The 20916-nt window shown below is 43.8% G+C and overlaps 2 protein-coding genes across 2 annotated transcripts in view; both read left to right on the forward strand.

Annotated features, from left to right (window-relative positions):
* Nucleotides 1–2491: 2491 nt before the first annotated feature.
* tafazzin (tafazzin, phospholipid-lysophospholipid transacylase) lies at nt 2492–6524 on the forward strand. Its single transcript, XM_082146052.1, has 10 exons — nt 2492–3064; nt 3185–3313; nt 3393–3438; nt 3545–3630; nt 4391–4471; nt 4543–4584; nt 4666–4728; nt 5282–5334; nt 5427–5504; nt 5575–6524. Exons 1-10 carry the CDS (start codon nt 2956–2958, stop codon nt 5674–5676), a joined length of 789 nt encoding a protein of 262 aa, XP_082002178.1. The 5' UTR covers nt 2492–2955; the 3' UTR covers nt 5677–6524.
* A 2709-nt stretch (nt 6525–9233) lies between these two features.
* atp6ap1a (ATPase H+ transporting accessory protein 1a) overlaps nt 9234–20916 on the forward strand; it is a gene marked incomplete at its 5' end in the record, with an annotated part of 64988 nt that continues 53305 nt past the window's right edge. Inside the window, 7 exon segments of the mRNA XM_082146025.1 lie at nt 9234–9266; nt 9268–9389; nt 9779–9905; nt 10341–10415; nt 12635–12825; nt 14545–14585; nt 14686–14771. Coding sequence (XP_082002151.1) covers nt 9234–9266; nt 9268–9389; nt 9779–9905; nt 10341–10415; nt 12635–12825; nt 14545–14585; nt 14686–14771 — 675 coding nt within the window.

Raw genomic sequence — 20916 nt, forward strand, 5'->3', positions numbered from 1 at the left:
CCGGAGAGCATCTCGAGGGGAAACAGATACGCTTCAGCAGTCTGTCCCTCCCTTCTGAGATGGGGGAAGCTCTCCGTTTCCTGACACGTGGATCAAAAATGCCCCTGCGAAGCTGAAGCAGCGGGTTTTGTTGGCTGCCATAGGTCTACGGGGGTGCTGACGGGGCATCGGACGGCCAAGACCTCCCCAGACCGTGCAAGGTGGGAGATGTCTCAGCTAGTCACTCCTTCTAGGGGCCTCTTTCTGGTGTGCGAAGCGGTCTCTAGGCGCTGGGGAAGGAGTAGGAGGATCACAGGCCCTCCTAGGCATAAACTGCTTAAAGGCAGCTGACTGCATCCTAGCAGTTCAGAATTTGTCATTTGTCTCTGACCGCTTTCCATTTCCTTGAGGGCTTCCACTTGGTAGGCCTGGAGAATTGCCATGGTATGGAGCGCCATACCTGCTTGGCCAGCCGCCGTGTAAGATTTTCCCACGAGGGCGTACGTGGTCCTGCAGGGCTTCGACGGAAGAAGAGGGCGAGACTTCCAGGAAGGAGTGGACGAAGGCGAAAGGTGTGTGGACAACGTGTCCTCAACCACTGGAATGCACATGTAGCCCTGCTCCACAGAACCAACCAGGTTGGTGAAGTCAACGGCACGGAGTTAGTCAGCCGCACGGAGAAAGGCTGCTTCCACGGCCTAGAAATCTCACAGTGAAGATCGCTGAAAAATGGCAGCTTTCTTCTAAAGTGTCGTGAAGAGGATTGACCACTCAGAAAACGTTCGTCGAGCTTGGAGGACTGAGAATCACGAGGCTCGTCCGGCCATTCAATGCTAACACATCCACGAGCTCGGTGTAGGCCGCAGAGCGTCGCCCGTGGACCCAAAATCCTCCGAATCAGACGGTGCGTTGAATAAAACATCCTCCAGTCCAAAGGAGAAGACGTTGCGTGCCTCTGGACTGGGGCATAAATAGTCGTGAAGAAACTCCACCAGAGAATCGGCATGGCGTGCGCGCCCGGGCGAGAGAGAGTGAGAGAGGGAATAGCAGCCCTGCTCACTTTCTAACGCCTCAAACTCGACGTCTGATCCCCAGGCCTCGGCTTCATGAAGGCCGCGTGCCTCGTCATTAACAGCAGCGCGGCGGGGGAGAGCGGACTGGATATCTTTATCAAAGCAGGCAAGCTTAGTTTTTAGTCTAAAATTCTCACAAGACTTGTAGCTAGAAGCGCCAAAGATAGCCTCTCGAGCATGTGCTATGCCAAGACATTTTACACACTTACCGTGCGGGTCGTCACTTGCAATGAAGCGAGAGCACTGAGGCTGGCAACGACGCAAATCCATAGTGCTTCACCGAGAGGAGAACGAAGTTCCACAGAGTGTGGTCGCTGAAGCACAAGACAGAATCCTAATTCCGAAGAAAAGTGAACTAGTTCACGGGCCAGAAGAATTGCTTCTTTTGAAGAAGAAAATCTGAGGAGCAGATGGCGCGTTCACTATATAAAGGGTGAGTGACGTAGCGCTGCTGAGGAGGCGCCCGCGCCATCAGGCCAATTAATTCACAATCTGCACCGCCCTGGGGGCGTTCCCTTTGCGTCATCGCTACGCAGCGTCGAGTGAACCTATGAAAGAGAACAGAACATACAAAACATAAGAGCGTTATTTCAAAGAAACAATATGTCTCTGCCTTATATTTACTCATATTGGAATCAATTGACAGACAATACTGTGTGGAAAAAGGTTTGGATTATACCTAATCAATTATTTAATTGCAAACAAAGTTAAGGAGGTATCATTCAAAATTATACATAGAATTTACCCAGTTAAACATTACTTTGTGAAAAGTGAAAAAGTGAATCAAATTTTAAATTTGATTTTAATTGCACTTTTTGCGACAGTTGCCCTGAAACTGTGGTTCATTTATTTTGGCACTGCCCATTAGTAAGAACATTTATGGCCAGTTTGTGTTGTTTTGGAAACATTTACTATTTGGTCTTTTTTGGAGAACTATAGAGACAAGCACAGTCAGGTTTATATAATACATTTTATTATTTTAATGGCAAAATATTCACAAATGTAAATTTTCCAGTAAAAAAGTCTGTTTTACATCATTTAAGAAAGAAATGGAGCTTTATATTGACTCAATTCGATTTTCTATGAAGCAAAAATCAGTAAAAACTTAGAAAATATGTAAATGTTTCAATGTTTATGTAGATCTAATCCCCTTAGTGTGCAACTCTGTTACGTTTGTTGTATTTTCTTGTATACTGTAGTATTTGTAACATACTCTTCTTTTCTGTACAAATAAATAAAATAAATGCCCTTCAGTAGTCCTGCGACACTATTTTTGTCCTCCTAACCTAATACTAATATGTTAGAATAGATCCCTCAAGGCCAAGGAAACCAATAACGACTAAAAAACTACACCTCCCACAATCCTTCACGGTGGAATCGTGTTTCCGGTTCCGCTGCATTTCTGCGGCCATCGGCTGACGGGACAGAAGAAGGTGGGAAGATTACAACTAACCTTACATTTTACAATAAATCAACCACACGTAACAATTAACTTTGTAATTACAGAAAATCTCAAACCAATGAACCACACCCATAACTATACTCAGTGCTGTTATCTTGTTTACATTACACGTTTCAGTTTAAAATGAGGAAGTTTCTCATGTTTTGACATCTGTAGCATTCATTATTCATTTATGTCATATTTTGTCGCTGTGTTTTGTGTATTCGCTATTACTACACACACTATTTCTCAAGATTGTGTAATTAACGGCTGCTCCTGTATTTTTAGTTGGACATATGCTTAAACAGATCTATCCCCAAATGATAACATACCACATCTGAAGCAAAAATACACTCAGCAATTGAACTGCACAGACATGTACATTCCTGACAGACCCTGTCAGCTGTTAAAGCCTGCTGTGTGTTGTGTTGTGTCAGTGAGTGTGTGTGTGAATGCTGAGAGATGCCCTTGGAGGTGGCATGGCCCTTCCCACAGTGCCCTCGCCTGGGCTGGAGGGTCTCCAGCAGGGTCATCACGGGGATGGTGGGCTCCTACAGTTACCTTTGGACCAGTGAGGCCAATGTTTCTCCATACTCGTATTTTCAGTAACGTGTGCTATGATCTTAAGGCAGATGTAACTGAATGACTTTCTCCTCTCGGTTCTCCTTTCTCTGATTTTGCCTGACACTAGAGTATTTCAACTCTCTGATGGTGCACAACCCGGATGTTTTGCTGGACCTGGTGGATGAGCGTCCTCGGGACACACCACTCATCACACTGTGTAATCATCAGTCCTGCATGGATGACCCACACCTCTGGGGTAGGCCGAGCCTCGGATCGCTGTATTGTAGAGTACACTCGCCTGCAGAAAACTGAGATGCAGTTGTGGTGTTTTTCAGGAGTCCTGAAGCTCCGGCAGCTGTGGAACTTTAACAGGATGAGATGGTGTGTGTGAATGAAGGCCGAATCTGGAGACTCATGGAAAGGTGTTGTCAGTTCATATCATGTCATGTGGTGCGGTGTGTGTGTGTGTGTGTGTGTGTGTGTCCAGGGCACCTGCTGCCTCTGATATCTGTTTCACGAGAGAGTTTCACTCCAGCTTCTTCAGCAGAGGGAAGTGTGTGCCTGTTGTTCGAGGTAAACTCATCTAATGACACATTTGATCATTTCTGCAGTCTGCTTTTATTTCACACACAGGTTTTATACAATTTTTCTTTAATTCGGTATCTTAGTTGATATTACTCTTGTCAAGCTCTTATTTCTGAGAGACGCACAGGCAACAATGCAGATATTTGATTTGAGACTGTGCTGCGCTCATTTCATTTACAGTCATTCGTGGATCATATCGTACGTTAAATAGTAGAACACATGTGTGATGTTAAGATCATTGTGCTCGTTTCATTCATTCATTCACTTCACACACACATTATTACAGCAGAGTGACTTTAGACTTGTGTAAAGTATAATATTGTGCTGTCCTCTGACCTGCTCTCACAAGAAGTGTCAGATCAATATTTGTATCCTGTTATTCTGTCAAATTTGTTTTTTTGTTTGTTTTGAAGCCATTATCTGCCTTTCCACATAAGCTAGTCTGAAACATTTGACTGTTGTAAAAGCAATATGCCTTGTATTGGAGGCAGGCCCTGTGTTCAGAAGCAGTCGGCTTGGAAGAGATCGTAAAGAGTAAGAGTAAGCTTAATCTTATCAGTGCAATATGATTAGAAGAAGAGTCATTTATCTCTACCTAATTGCTATTAACTGACAGTCAAATATGATAAATCACAAATACATGCTAATAGTACAGTTCTCAGTGCTTTTTAAATCCAATTTATATAGAAGACACTCAAGTTGATAAGGGTTTGTAAATGAAACGGCCCAACTGTCCTCTGTTTTGCAGGAGATGGAGTCTATCAGAAAGGAATGGATTTCCTGTTGGAAAAGCTGAATCAAGGGGATTGGGTACACATATTTCCAGAGGGTACAGACACTCATATTTTTAACCTTAATATTTGTTTAGTGTACGACTTTCCTAATGTTTTCTCCTCCCAGGTAAAGTGAACATGACTGGAGACTTCATGAGGATAAAATGGGGTAAGATTTACGCTCCAATAACTAGATACCTCTTGTTTCACCCTTATGTTTAGTTAAGTAAATCCTTTTGTTTCTGTACAGGAATTGGACGTTTGATTGCAGAGTGCTCTCTTCACCCAATCATTTTACCCATGTGGCATCTAGGTGAGTTATGCACGTACAAGTTCAAGGGCCAGATTTACTAAACCGGGCAAATTAGCGTGAACGCAATTCTACAAATGCGCAGATGGGAGTGGCTAGTTTTGCACGTGATCTACTGATGACACGCAAATTAAAGAACAGACGCAGTCAAATCATTTACATAATGACCAACGCAATCTACCAAGAGCAGCGCAAGTTAGCGTCGGGACCACGGGTAACACAGGTGAAAATGCAGACTGTGAATCCCAGCTAAAGAAGCCACAGTACATTGAAAAGTTTGTATATGTTCTTATAACGTCTTCCTCTGGCGTTCCAAAGAAATGAAAGGAAAACTTCTAAAAATGCATATGTAATAAGGTCAGCCGCAAAAGTAACCCTGTCCACGCCTTTTCAACGCTGATTTTACACTGCATGTCTTTAGTAAATCCTGACAGTAGTTTAACACCTAAAGAGGGTTGGCTCTGGAACGAGCTGGTGGTAAATCTGGCCTATCACAGCACATAACTTCATGATGAATATCTGAGCTATTCCTTACTTGTGGACCTTTGTTTTTCAGGTCTGAATGATGTCCTGCCAAATCAAGCTCCTTACATTCCTCGAGTGGGAAAGGTTAATACACACTTTCCTCGTGCGATGTGTCATATCACTGATCTTCCATTGTCACACAGTTTTGACCGTGAGTGTTCTTCCGTTCTGTGCAGCGAATAACCGTTCTCGTTGGAAAACCCTTCACTGTCAGACATCTGGTGGACGCGCTGAGAGCTGAAAACACCAGTCCGGTAGGTGGTCATGTGACAGTGAGATGTGAGTGATGTGAGTGATGTGAGAGCAACATTGGTTTCCTTGCAGATGGAAATGCGGAAAACCGTGACAGACTTTGTTCAAGGGGAGTTTCTCGGTTTGAAAGCCCAGGCTGAAGCTCTTCATCACAGGATACAGAACTGCACATAACGGCGAGGAACTCTTCTCAGGAGACATCACCCTTCAGCTAACCCTGGCCTTACACCTCTAGAGCATAGACACAGAGCAGAGGATACACACCAAGAGGTGCACGGCATCTTTGTAAGGAGTGTTATATCCGTGATGAAGAGGCATGAGAGGTGAATGAGTGGATGTGTGTGTGGACTGTCAGATATGAGCTGAAGGAATGCAGGGATCTTTTGTTGTTGTGACTCAAGCCATATTCAAGACCTCAGGACACACAGTGTGTGACCGCCTGGAAATGCCTTTAGACTGCGGAGCACAATATGTTGCATCCTCCCACAGTCGTTGATTTCTACTTAATTCTACACTATACTTTACCCTTCAGAAAACTTAGAGTGAAGAAAGTAGCTCTTTTAGTAACGCATGTCTGTGAGTCATTTGTATTAAATTTCTTGAATATCTGAACATGTTAAATTTGTTTGCATGCTCATTTGTCATAGCTGGATCAGTTATTGTGATGACAGACATATTAACAATGTTAAATTCTTGATTTACTGTGGGAATGCTGAAGGATTTAATGACAGATTGAGAATTTCGAGATGACCGTAATAGCCGTTAAGAGTTTTAATATTTGGTGCAGTATTTGACTGTACATGCTCTGTAAATACATAATTCTGACTGTGAACACAGAAGTGTACTGAATTATTTCACAATGCACTTATGCATCTTATTTGCCTAAATCATGATGGAATGAGAGTTGATCAGAAGCATGTGAAAGTTGATAATATTTTGTTAAATACATTTTAAGGGATAAATAGACCTTTGATATTGTTCAAAATATAAAGCAAAAAGTAAAATAAAAAGATTAAACTGGCTATACTGTCATTTTTATTATCATGTGTTTAAGGTGTTTTCCTATGACGACTTCTCAGTCTTAATGAAAGGTGATAAATGTGACTGGACTAAAGATGTTCACATTTGTTTGTATAGCACTTTTCATAATACACATCATTTCAAAGCAGCTTTACAGAAAATGCATAAGTCCACATTACAGTTTAGAGTGATGTCTTATCAGAGGCATTGATATTATTATTATTATTATTATTTCTTTGTGACGCAGGTGCGCTGTGTCCTTTTTAAATGAAATGTGTCTGGCTTCCGGTTTCATCAGTGAAGGTTTCATGAAGTCTCACACATTCACAGGAAAATATTTTACTTCTGTGTTGCAGAATAAGAAATATACTATATTATGTTATTATATATTATATAGAGTATTGTTTTCAAATCATCTGACTGCTGAAAATATGTAAGTATAAGTGTGCAGGTCATTGAACTCAAAATGAGAGAACTGATAAAATCCATAAATGTCATATAAAAAAAAATATATAATCTCAAAACAACATACAGACAGTAACAAATAACATCAAAAAGAAACAGATATGTTAAAAGGAGAAGGAGGAATAAATTAGACAATACGCTGAGTTTGGGACAAGGCATGATGCTGAAATTATATGACAGATATGATAGCCTACATATATCACAATATTCTATTTTTTTGGTTATTATTCTATAGATAAGTTTATACAAATGTAAGTCATTACACTGGAAAATAATAACATATAATACACGCTATTTGTTCATCAAAGTGGTGCTGTTGTTGTGGGTAATGGTTAATAGCTGTTATAACACAGTATAGCAAGTGCTCTTTTAGTTATAAGAGTTCAAAATCCTGAAATAACACTTTGAATGAATTTTATCTAACCTTATTAAAAATGTATGTCATCTTTAATGTTAAAATCTTAAATTTCTCAGCCTATAGTGTCATTTTATTCTAATTCGTTACCAATTAAATCTGCATCAACCAAAGCCATTTTTACACAGCAGCGCTACACTTAATACTCGGTATATTCATGGAATTAAACTCAGAATATTGTCTAAAACAATAGTTTTGACTGCTGTATATTAACACTGTAGTGAAGCACAGACAGACCAGCATCAGTTTCGATGTAAATGTATTCGCTTGCAAAAAAAAAAAAAAAAAACTCACGTGACTTTGCCTCAACAAATCTGTGACTGAATAACCCAATAGAATCTAATCTCATATTTCAAAATGTGAAATATTGTCTTTTGAATATTGAATAAATTTCAGTTTGAATATGGTTCTTACAGAAATTAATTTAAATCCTATTAAAGACGTGATTAAAAAGAAGTTAAATTCTTGTGGCGAGAGATTTGTCTCTCCCTGGTCAGGTTTTTAATCAAAATGTGTTGTTTATTTCCTTGTTTCCTTATTTCCACAGGAATTCTTCTACCGATTTCCTGCGTTCATCATGCTAGACTGTTTAAAATATTCCTAGTTTTAGTGTGTTGCTTACGACACGCTACAAAAAGGATGATCTAAGAAATAAGATTAGTGATGGGGGTCTTTGAGTTGTTGACCATGTGTTAAAAGTAAATTGGTTAAAAAGTTTAATAAAAAAAACAGACTCCAAAGGAAATATGTTTTATTTATAAAATGGATTTTGGGGCTTCATTAAAAGAGTATAATATTGTATTCGACACCATTCCTAGTGGTATAAAAACTCTGTTGAAAGGAGAACAAATCTGTGATCCTATTTCTCTGTGTAACACTTCTATTTCAATTGAAGGAATTTAGATTACTGTTGACTAATTCAATAACCACTTTGGACCAATCATATCAACAGAAAATATATTCAGCATCTTCTTTTAAATGGATGGTGTTATACAATGTGAACTGGAATTTGGTCTGGTCTCTATCACACAAATATAAAGAAACACCAAAAATAAAAGAAGTCACGTTTCAAATATTACATAGATGTTACCCTTGTAATATTGTTCTCAATACATGCATTCAATATATATATATCCGACACCATATATAACACTATATATATATATATATATATATATATATATATATATATATATATATATATATATATATATATATATATATATATATATATAACACTTTCTGTGATATAGAAAAGACAATTGTACATCTTTCTTGTGCATGTGTTTGTGTTCAAGCTTTTTAGAACAAGTTTTACAAAAAAATAAATGTCAGAATATGTATAAACACTTTTAATATTATTTTTCTTTATCCCAACTCAAATTCTCGTATTCAGTACATTGTTCATCTTTTTATACTTGCCATTTTTATAGCCTACACAAATGCAATTTTTATGTGTAAGAACCTGCTAACGTACTGTCAATTGTTCTGGTAGACTATAAATCCTATTTTGTCTTTGATGGGCATGAAAACAAAAAAAAAATCTTTGAAAAGTCAAACATTACTTTCAGTGTTTATCCTTGTATAACTTTTTCTCACACTCTGGCATTTTATTTATTTTATTTGTATTTTTTTTTTTATGTCTTATTTTCAACTGTTCTTGATGTCGTATACTTGTTACAGTTTCATGTAAGTATTTTGGCATTAATAAAAAAGAAAGAAGAAAAAAATTGAAAAGAAACGAGAAGCTGGGGAAGAATTGATGACGACACGGTGTGATCTTTGGTTAACCAATCAGCGGAAGGGAACGTCACCGCTCAGGGCGCTGAAGATGGCCGCGTGTGACGTCACAGCTCATCGCGCTCAAGATGGCCGCTTCGAGGACGGGCTCCGGGAACGCTAGGATGATTTTATATCTGTTTCTCTGCGTGTTCGCAGCAGCGAAGAGCGATGAGCAAGTGCCTCTGGTCGCATGGGCGAGTGACGGGTAAAGGACTGATATTATGTGACATTAGTAATGGAGAATTGATGGCGATAGTTAGCTTTGGCAGTGTGCTAGCTGAATGACACGGTCGCTGTCCAGTACTGAAACACGTCTGAGCAAACAAGATGTCTTAATTCTCGAATAAAACCCACATATTGAGTAATCTAACTCATATTTATCAACAGACGTAATCGTGTTTACATTAGTGTCGAGCAATGATGACTGTCTCAAACTCAGTAATCTGTCAAGACAACCTTTGACCGTCATTGATGTCTAGATAAGCATATGTTATCATTGGCCTGAAGCCGATTTTTGCGTTGTTTGTAAAAGTTCTAATCATGACTGTAATTGTATGGGTTCGTCTTTTCTTCTAATGTGTTGTGCGTGTGCAGGTTCGTCTTGTCTCCTGTGAATGCTCCATCATCAGGCCACACTGTGTCTGTGGATGAGCTGGAATCATTCCTGAACCGAGCTCTGAGCACTTCACCTCATAATCTCCTGCTCTTCCTGCAGGATAAAGTACTTCACACATCAAACACTTTTATATCTATTCGTTTATATTTCCAAACATTTCTTCTGCAAATATAATAATAATCCAGTGATGATTGAATAAGGAGTCCTTTAGCAGATGTCTGTTACAACACTATGTCATTGTGTTGCCACATGTTTATAAAGGACCAAACAAAACCAGAACAACAAAAAAGATCACTATATCACACATGATAGATATACATTTCTAAACGCTTTACCATGAGAAACATTGTCAGAAGAAGACAATTAATTAATGTTCAGTTTTAATAAAGACAACAATCTGAAGTGATTTATTGGTTCTTTCTATTGTGAAGTGTATAACTCAAATGACACATGAACCCATTGTTGCTTAATCAGCCACTGGCATTAGGCTGGCTCAGGCAGTGTCCATCTTACGGTTTGAATTCCCTCTGTTTCATTCAGTTGAGTGTTGATGACTTCACAATGTACGGAGGAGTATTCGGGAACAAACAGGATAGTGTCTTCCAAAATCTGGAGGTATGCTGATGAGTTTTCCATCTGTCACTGCTTTTGATATTTATTACTGCTTTTGATTTTGACTTCAGTTAAAGGTTGGGTAGGTAGGAATTGTCTAAAAAACTTATTTTCCAAATTTGTTTAAACTTTATTTATATATCAATACATAATTAAAATGTAAGTACTCTGAAAAAGAAAGTATAAAAATCGAGTGTCTGTAGACCTCTCACGACTGTTTTAAAGACAGCTCATTATTTCCATTCACTCCACCCCCTCCCTTCTGGGCTCCTTCCAAAGCCACGCCCCCAAAACACATGAACGCGCGACTCCGACCGCTGAGCTGGAAGACGCTGTCGGTGTACCGACAGCTGTCGGTACACGATCCGTTCCACCTGCACGATCCGTACACGCATGCGCGTAATTACGTAGTAGAAAACGTCACGGTTTTCCTACACTATCGGAACCACGCATGCGATGGCACAACTTGCGGCATATTTGTGTAACGTTGTATTGTGTTTAACATTTCACAGCGGGTCTATTTTGATGCTTTTAAATGTAGCTTACGCTATGCATTACGATGTGTTTACGTGGTTGCCAATCCAAAAATAATAAAGGAGTTGTGAGTTGTTACATTAACATACATGATCAGTTTCCTCCATAGGCTACTCTCCTTTGCGATTCACTGCTGTATGGTATTAGGCTTAACTTGCCGTGTTTTGGTCTGAGGTCAGTAGTATTGTCAAAGACGGTTTGTGTCGTTTTTTTATTATTAAAAGCTGCTAATATTAGTTAACTTTTAAGTTGAGTAATTTTGTATTAGTATGGTATGGGTCTATATAATCTAAATGAGGAAAATGATCCCTTCAATGTTGTTTACAGAAGACAATAAGGAACATAATATGCATTTCTGCCTAGACAATCTGCACTTACATGAAGAAAGAACTACGTGGAACAGATCGTGCAGTGTCGTAAATCGTCGCAAAACAGAATTATCATTTGCGCATGTGCGTTTTCTACTGCGTCTACTACGCATGCGTGAAACGGATCGTGCAGGTGGAACGGATCGTGTACCGACAGACGCATTATTTACCTGAGACGAGCGGAGAGGAGCGCAGTGCATGCAGTGACATCATGTCAGAATCACATGTAATAAAAAAATCTAACTTTATCATTATGAATATAAACAAATAAGATGTATTTTAGTACTCACTATCAAGCTAATAAACATGCAGGGACACTGATGACGGCGGATATCGCACATTCACTGGTAGGGACGAAACATTAACAATATGCTTTACATTGACTATGGCCTGCCCATACTTTGACTACAAACTTGGTCCTCAAATCATTACGTATTTTGCAATACATGTAATGTAACTTCATAACGTTGCACTCTTTCTATAAGTTATAAATAGCTAGCAAGATAATAATGGTAACGTTACAGTATCTAAGTAATTATTCTAGCTATGTGTAATGCTAAATAAGGTTTGCTAGTACATTATTTCAGCAACATGACAAGCCAGTGAATTAGCAGGTTTCTATTGTTGCTTTGCACAGTGCGTGACATTTTATCTGTATGTTATGCGGCTAGAGCTTTGACACTGAGTCAATGGGCTCCGATGGGCTTGTTTATCGTCATCGGTCTTTTTCCGTTTACCTGTCTTTGTTGTATGAGCAGGTGCCACTCGAGAAATTGGCAGTTTTAGTTGTTTGTCCGCCATTAGCACAGCTGCGCGGCACACCGGCTATCTTGATTTTGAACGACGGTACGCGCTGTGCGAGAGAGGGGGGTGATGATCAGCGCGTACACAAGCATGATTGACACTGCTAAGACACTCCTCCTGGCTCTGATTGGTTGTTTCTTACCGGGAGCGGTGTATTTCTGCAAATGGCAATAGGACCACTGGGAGGAGCCAGAGGAGCTTGATTTTTTCACAGATTATCTGTCTCATATTCTACTGTCAGGACATAATGACAGTTTTAACAAATATGTAAAAAATACATTTTTACAGAAGTTACCAACTGCAGCTTTAACTGACTGGAGGTTGTTTTTGTAAGTGCTATCAACTGAGATTAGTGCCAGGCAATATAATTCTTCAAAAATGTATTAGGAAACTAAATACTAATGTTTTGTGAAGCCAAGATATACTCTTTAGAATACATCAGTGTATTATTTCAGATAAAATCACCTTGAAAAGTGCTTGTTAGCCCAAACACTGATGTTCTGTTGGTGTCCCCAGGCGTCTCTGCTGTCCTCCTCCTCCTTATGGCTGCCGTGTGTGTCGTCGTCCGCCACTGCTCTGGTCTCTACACTGCTCCAGAACCAGATCGAAGCGGCTCCTCTCTACATGAACCCGGACACACTTGCTCAACTCCGACTCAACGCGTCTGTGGCGGCCTTGCTGGTGTTCCGCCTCCCTTACAGCAGCGGGTGAGACCATCTCCTCCAGTTCAGCTAACTCTGATTCGTTTTTTTAAACATTATATGAAACAAATCATTATGCAGTGGGAAACATTTCAAACAGTACTGTTACACTATCACATGACCTTATCCATGCCTTTCAGTTCTCATCTCCAAAAAATTGTAATTGTACATATTTATTTAAGTGCAGGGTAATTTCACTACAGTGGTTCATGCTGTGGGAATGCTGAAATAGCTGAAGAAATATGTGAAATATGATGATACTGTATAAACAGATTTCTCTACCCCTAGTGGTGGAAGAAAAAAATCCATGCATCGCGATTCTCTCTCCAACGATCCTGGATCAATTCTGATCATTTCAGAACCGATTCTGAGCTTATTTTTAACTGCAGATGCACAAAGACATGTGTGCTTTAGAAACGCCCGCATTCTGCCTGCTTCCATTTCCACACACACACACACGCGCGCGCGCGCACACACACACACACACACACACACACACACACACACACACACACACACACACACACACACACACACACACACACACACACATATTGTATACTGTACATTTTGAAATGTGTAGTTGTCATCAGGGTATTTCATGATTACAGAAAATGTGTTTACTATGCACATTACACAAGTGTTAAGGCCCTTTCACACCGGATGCGTAACGGAAAAGCGAAACGAAAAAGCGAATAGTTCGTGTGCGAATAGTTCGCATCAAAACCATTCACATCAGCCGCGACGCGAATTTGCGACGTCTGTGACGTTCAGAGCTTCAACATTCCCAAACTTTCGCGTGAATTGCGCCGACAGCTGAGAAAACATGGACACTTCATCATCATCATCATCATCATCATCATCATCATCCAGTCATAGTCATAGCATACAGTGAAGACGAGCTTTTCATTTTATTTAAAAGACAGAAAAGAAGGTTTTGGGTGCACCCAATCTTACAGAACAGAAAGTCTGAAGGGGAGTATGCTAATGTGCACACTTTTTTTTGCATCTTCAACTAAACACAGTGCGTTTTGTAATGTAACTACACATTACATGTAACACACGAAGTAAGTAAGTTAAAAATCATTCGACTAGAAACTGTAGATATCACACAAAGAATGTATACTAAAAGCAGCCCTAAATAGTCTCACTACATTTTGTTGCGTGTTCAAAGTAAACACGGTCTCTGTCTCTATCTTTGACGATAATAGTGTTAGCTTTCTATCCCAAATGTAGTTTGGCCTGCTAGCCTACACAGCACAGGACTATACAACGACTAAAACTATCACACAACATACTCACAGTCGTGATAACCGAGTTGGTTGGCAATGCTACGCCACACATTGTCTTTCAAATCGTTGTCCTTGTAGTATGTGATTGGCTGAAGCCTTTTCTGTCACCGCAAAAGTAAAAAAAAAATCGACATCGAAGCGAATAAAATAAAAGTAGTTTTTTCGCCGCAGCGCATTCGCGTTCAGTGTGGAAGCACTCATTACACAAACAGCTGATCAAACAATAAAACCATCGCGCGAATTATTCGTGCGCCAAAATTGCGTCCAGTGTGAAAGGGCCTTTAGAGTGGTACAATAGTAAAAGTATGCAATTCTGAACACAACCATTTGCAGGATGAGCATTTTTTTTATGAAAACAGTGAAAAAAGACAAAAATCCCTTACATTTTGGACTCTTGATATTCTGAGGACTGTTATTTGTCTTTTTCTTGCAGGGCTGATATGATGTCTACTAAAGAAGTGCTCAGTGGAAACGGTACGTGTAGTATTCAAACACCACTCCAAACCATCCTCCTTGTGCTCCAACAATTATTATTAAATGATGCAAATGAATGTGATTGTGTTGTTTGTTGTAGATGAGGTGATGGGTCAGGTGCTGAGCATCATGAAGACTCAGTCTGTGCCGTATACTGCAGTGTTCACTGCGCTGGGAGCCTCGAGGGTGAGACACACACACACACACACACACACACACACCTTCAGCTAGAGCTGGGCAGTACGACCAAAATCTGGCGTTAGAATACGAGTCATTTTATATGACGGCAACAGAATACAATGCAATATTGTTATTTTGAATGGAAATTCAACCGAAAATGGTTTATATATGTTAAATAACCAATGTGGTAAATTAAATAATGTTTAATTAAATACTTTTCGAATGAAAGGTACTTTCATTTGATTTTTATTATTATTATTATTATTATATAAAACTTAATGGACGCAAACAAAAACTGTAAAGCTGTAAAGGAATACTTCCCACTCGGATATCTGGTTGGATGAGCCACATTCAGAGATGTTGTTAAATAACTTACATCAGTGGTTCTCACACCGGGGTACGAGAGGTGACAGAGGGGTACGCTAATAAACTCACACCGGGGTACAAGAGGTGACAGAGGGGTACGCTAACAAACTCACACCAGGGTACGAGAGGTGACAGAGGGGTACGCTAACAAACTCACACCAGGGTACGAGAGGTGACAGAGGGGTACGCTAACAAACTCACACCGGGGTACGAGAGGTGACAGAGGGGTACGCTAACAAACTCACACCGGGGTACGAGAGGTGATGGGTATGCAAACAAACTCACACCGGGGTACGAGAGGTGACAGAGGGGTACGCTAACAAATTCACACCAGGGTACGGGAGGTGATGGGTACGCAAACAAACTCACACCGGGGTACGAGAGGTGACAGAGGGGTACGCTAACAAACTCACACCAGGGTACGAGAGGTGACAGAGGGGTACGCTAACAAACTCACACCGGGGTATGAGAGGTGACAGAGGGGTACGCTAACAAACTCACACCGGGGTACGAGAGGTCATGGGTACGCAAATAAACTCACACCGGGTTCGATAAGTGATGGGTACGCAAACAAACTCACACCAGGGTACGAGAGGTGACAGAGGGGTACGCTAACAATCTCACACCAGGGTACGAGAGGTGACAGAGGGGTACGCTAACAAACTCACACCGGGTTCGATAAGTGATGGGTACGCAAACAAACTCACACCGGGGTACGAGAGGTGACAGAGGGGTACGCTAACAAACTCACACCAGGGTACGAGAGGTGACAGAGGGGTACGCTAACAAACTCACACCGGGTTCGATAAGTGATGGGTACGCAAACAAACTCACACCGGGGTACGAGAGGTGACAGAGGGGTACGCTAACAAACTCACACCAGGGTACAAGAGGTGACAGAGGGGTACGCTAACAAACTCACACCAGGGTACGAGAGGTGACAGAGGGGTACGCTAACAAACTCACACCGGGTTACGAGAGGTGACAGGGGTACGCTAACAAACTCACACCGGGGTACGAGAGGTGACAGAGGAGGACGCAAACAAACTCACACCAGGGTACGAGAGGTGACAGAGGGGTACGCTAACAAACTCACTCCGGGGTACGAGAGGTGACAGAGGGGTACGCAAACAAACTCACACCAGGGTACGAGAGGTGACAGAGGGGTACGCAAACAAACTCACACCAGGGTACGAGAGGTGACAGAGGGGTACGCTAACAAACTCACACCGGGGTACGAGAGGTGACAGAGGGGTACGCTAACAAACTCACACCGGGGTACGAGAGGTGACAGAGGGGTACGCTAACAAACTCACACCGGGGTACGAGAGGTGACAGAGGGGTACGCTAACAAACTCACACCGGGGTACGAGAGGTGACAGAGGGGTACGCTAACAAACTCACACCAGGGTACGAGAGGTGACAGAGGGGTACGCTAACAAACTCACACCGGGGTACGAGAGGTCATGGGTACGCAAATAAACTCACACCGGGGTACGAGAGGTGACAGAGGGGTACGCTAACAAACTCACACCAGGGTACGAGAGGTGACAGAGGGGTACGCTAACAAACTCACACCAGGGTACGAGAGGTGACAGAGGGGTACGCTAACAAACTCACACCGGGTTCGATAAGTGATGGGTACGCAAACAAACTCACACCGGGGTACGAGAGGTGACAGAGGGGTACGCTAACAAACTCACACCAGGGTACGAGAGGTGACAGAGGGGTACGCAAACAAACTCACACCGGGGTACGAGAGGTGACAGAGGGGTACGCTAACAAACTCACACCAGGGTACGAGAGGTGACAGAGGGGTACGCTAACAAACTCACACCGGGGTACGAGAGGTGACAGAGGGGTACGCAAACAAACTCACACCGGGGTACGAGAGGTGACAGAGGGGTACGCAAACAAACTCACACCGGGGTACGAGAGGTGACAGAGGGGTACGCTAACAAACTCACACCAGGGTACGAGAGGTGACAGAGGGGTACGCTAACAAACTCACACCGGGTTCGATAAGTGATGGGTACGCAAACAAACTCACACCGGGGTACGAGAGGTGACAGAGGGGTACGCTAACAAACTCACACCAGGGTACGAGAGGTGACAGAGGGGTACGCAAACAAACTCACACCGGGGTACGAGAGGTGACAGAGGGGTACGCTAACAAACTCACACCAGGGTACGAGAGGTGACAGAGGGGTACGCTAACAAACTCACACCGGGGTATGAGAGGTGACAGAGGGGTACGCTAACAAACTCACACCGGGGTACGAGAGGTCATGGGTACGCAAATAAACTCACACCGGGGTACGAGAGGTGACAGAGGGGTACGCTAACAAACTCACACCAGGGTACGAGAGGTGACAGAGGGGTACGCTAACAAACTCACACCGGGGTACGAGAGGTGACAGAGGGGTACGCAAACAAACTCACACCAGGGTACGAGAGGTGACAGAGGGGTACGCAAACAAACTCACACCGGGGTACGAGAGGTGACAGAGGGGTACGCTAACAAACTCACACCGGGGTACGAGAGGTGACAGAGGGGTACGCTAACAAACTCACACCAGGGTACGAGAGGTGACAGAGGGGTACGCTAACAAACTCACACCGGGGTACGAGAGGTGACAGAGGGGTACGCAAACAAACTCACACCGGGGTACGAGAGGTGACAGAGGGGTACGCAAACAAACTCACACCAGGGTACGAGAGGTGACAGAGGGGTACGCAAACAATCTCACACCAGGGTACGAGAGGTGACAGAGGGGTACGCTAACAAACTCACACCGGGGTACGAGAGGTGACAGTGGGGTACGCTAACAAACTCACACCAGGGTACGAGAGGTGACAGAGGGGTACGCTAACAAACTCACACCGGGGTACGAGAGGTGACAGAGGGGTACGCAAACAAACTCACACCGGGGTACGAGAGGTGACAGAGGGGTACGCTAACAAACTCACACCGGGGTACGAGAGGTGACAGAGGGGTACGCTAACAAACTCACACCGGGGTACGAGAGGTGACAGAGGGGTACGCAAACAAACTCACACCGGGGTACGAGAGGTGATGGGTACGCAAACAAACTCACACCGGGGTACGAGAGGTGACTGAGGGGTACGCTAACAAACTCACACCAGGGTACGAGAGGTGACAGAGGGGTACGCTAACAAACTCACACCGGGGTACGAGAGGTCATGGGTACGTAAATAAACTCACACCGGGGTACGAGAGGTGACAGAGGGGTACGCTAACAAACTCACACCAGGGTACGAGAGGTGACAGAGGGGTACGCTAACAAACTCACACCAGGGTACGAGAGGTGACAGAGGGGTACGCTAACAAACTCACACCAGGGTACGAGAGGTGACAGAGGGGTACGCAAACAAACTCACACCGGGGTACGAGAGGTGACAGAGGGGTACGCTAACAAACTCACACCAGGGTACGAGAGGTGACAGAGGGGTACGCTAACAAACTCACACCAGGGTACGAGAGGTGACAGAGGGGTACGCTAACAAACTCACACCGGGGTATGAGAGGTGACAGAGGGGTACGCTAACAAACTCACACCGGGGTACGAGAGGTCATGGGTACGCAAATAAACTCACACCGGGGTACGAGAGGTGACAGAGGGGTACGCTAACAAACTCACACCAGGGTACGAGAGGTGACAGAGGGGTACGCTAACAAACTCACACCGGGTTCGATAAGTGATGGGTACGCAAACAAACTCACACCAGGGTACGAGAGGTGACAGAGGGGTACGCAAACAAACTCACACCGGGGTACGAGAGGTGACAGAGGGGTACGCTAACAAACTCACAACGGGGTATGAGAGGTGACAGAGGGGTACGCTAACAAACTCACACCGGGGTACGAGAGGTCATCGGTACGCAAATAAACTCACACCGGGGTACGAGAGGTGACAGAGGGGTACGCTAACAAACTCACACCAGGGTAAGAGAGGTGACAGAGGGGTACGCTAACAAACTCACACCAGGGTACGAGAGGTGACAGAGGGGTACGCTAACAAACTCACACCAGGGTACAAGAGGTGACAGAGGGGTACGCTAACAAACTCACACCAGGGTACGAGAGGTGACAGAGGGGTACGCTAACAAACTCACACCGGGGTACGAGAGGTGACAGGGGTACGCTAACAAACTCACACCGGGGTACGAGAGGTGACAGAGGAGGACGCAAACAAACTCACACCAGGGTACGAGAGGTGACAGAGGGGTACGCTAACAAACTCACTCCGGGGTACGAGAGGTGACAGAGGGGTACGCAAACAAACTCACACCAGGGTACGAGAGGTGACAGAGGGGTACGCAAACAAACTCACACCAGGGTACGAGAGGTGACAGAGGGGTACGCTAACAAACTCACACCGGGGTACGAGAGGTGACAGAGGGGTACGCTAACAAACTCACACCGGGGTACGAGAGGTGACAGAGGGGTACGCTAACAAACTCACACCGGGGTACGAGAGGTGACAGAGGGGTACGCTAACAAACTCACACCGGGGTACGAGAGGTGACAGAGGGGTACGCTAACAAACTCACACCAGGGTACGAGAGGTGACAGAGGGGTACGCTAACAAACTCACACCGGGGTACGAGAGGTCATGGGTACGCAAATAAACTCACACCGGGGTACGAGAGGTGACAGAGGGGTACGCTAACAAACTCACACCAGGGTACGAGAGGTGACAGAGGGGTACGCTAACAAACTCACACCAGGGTACGAGAGGTGACAGAGGGGTACGCTAACAAACTCACACCGGGTTCGATAAGTGATGGGTACGCAAACAAACTCACACCGGGGTACGAGAGGTGACAGAGGGGTACGCTAACAAACTCACACCAGGGTACGAGAGGTGACAGAGGGGTACGCAAACAAACTCACACCGGGGTACGAGAGGTGACAGAGGGGTACGCTAACAAACTCACACCAGGGTACGAGAGGTGACAGAGGGGTACGCTAACAAACTCACACCGGGGTATGAGAGGTGACAGAGGGGTACGCTAACAAACTCACACCGGGGTACGAGAGGTCATGGGTACGCAAATAAACTCACACCGGGGTACGAGAGGTGACAGAGGGGTACGCTAACAAACTCACACCAGGGTACGAGAGGTGACAGAGGGGTACGCTAACAAACTCACACCAGGGTACGAGAGGTGACAGAGGGGTACGCTAACAAACTCACACCGGGGTACGAGAGGTGACAGAGGGGTACGCTAACAAACTCACACCGGGGTACGAGAGGTGACAGAGGGGTACACTAACAACCTCACACCGGGGTACGAGAGGTGACAGAGGAGGATGCAAACAAACTCACACCAGGGTACGAGAGGTGACAGAGGGGTACGCTAACAAACTCACACCGGGGTACGAGAGGTGACAGAGGGGTACGCAAACAAACTCACACCAGGGTACGAGATTTGACAGAGGGGTACGCAAACAAACTCACACCAGGGTACGAGAGGTGACAGAGGGGTACGCTAACAAACTCACACCGGGGTACGAGAGGTGACAGAGGGGTACGCTAACAAACTCACACCGGGGTACGAGAGGTGACAGAGGGGTACGCTAACAAACTCACACCGGGGTACGAGAGGTGACAGAGGGGTACGCTAACAAATTCACACCGGGGTACGAGAGGTGACAGAGGGGTACGCAAACAAACTCACACCGGGGTACGAGAGGTGACAGAGGGGTACGCAAACAAACTCACACCTGGGTACGAGAGGTTACAGAGGGGTACGCAAA

Source organism: Leuciscus leuciscus, assembly GCF_965113295.1.
Source record: "Leuciscus leuciscus genome assembly, chromosome: 18".
NCBI lineage: Eukaryota > Metazoa > Chordata > Actinopteri > Cypriniformes > Leuciscidae > Leuciscus > Leuciscus leuciscus.

Bases quoted from the DNA above. Each gene is read 5' to 3' on its own strand.
- tafazzin (XM_082146052.1), top strand. From the start codon at position 2,956: ATGCCCTTGGAGGTGGCATGGCCCTTCCCACAGTGCCCTCGCCTGGGC. The intron at 4,472-4,542 runs GTACAGACACTC...TTCTCCTCCCAG, and splicing joins GGTACACATATTTCCAGAGG to GTAAAGTGAACATGACTGGA. The intron at 5,335-5,426 runs GTTAATACACAC...CGTTCTGTGCAG, and splicing joins ACATTCCTCGAGTGGGAAAG to CGAATAACCGTTCTCGTTGG.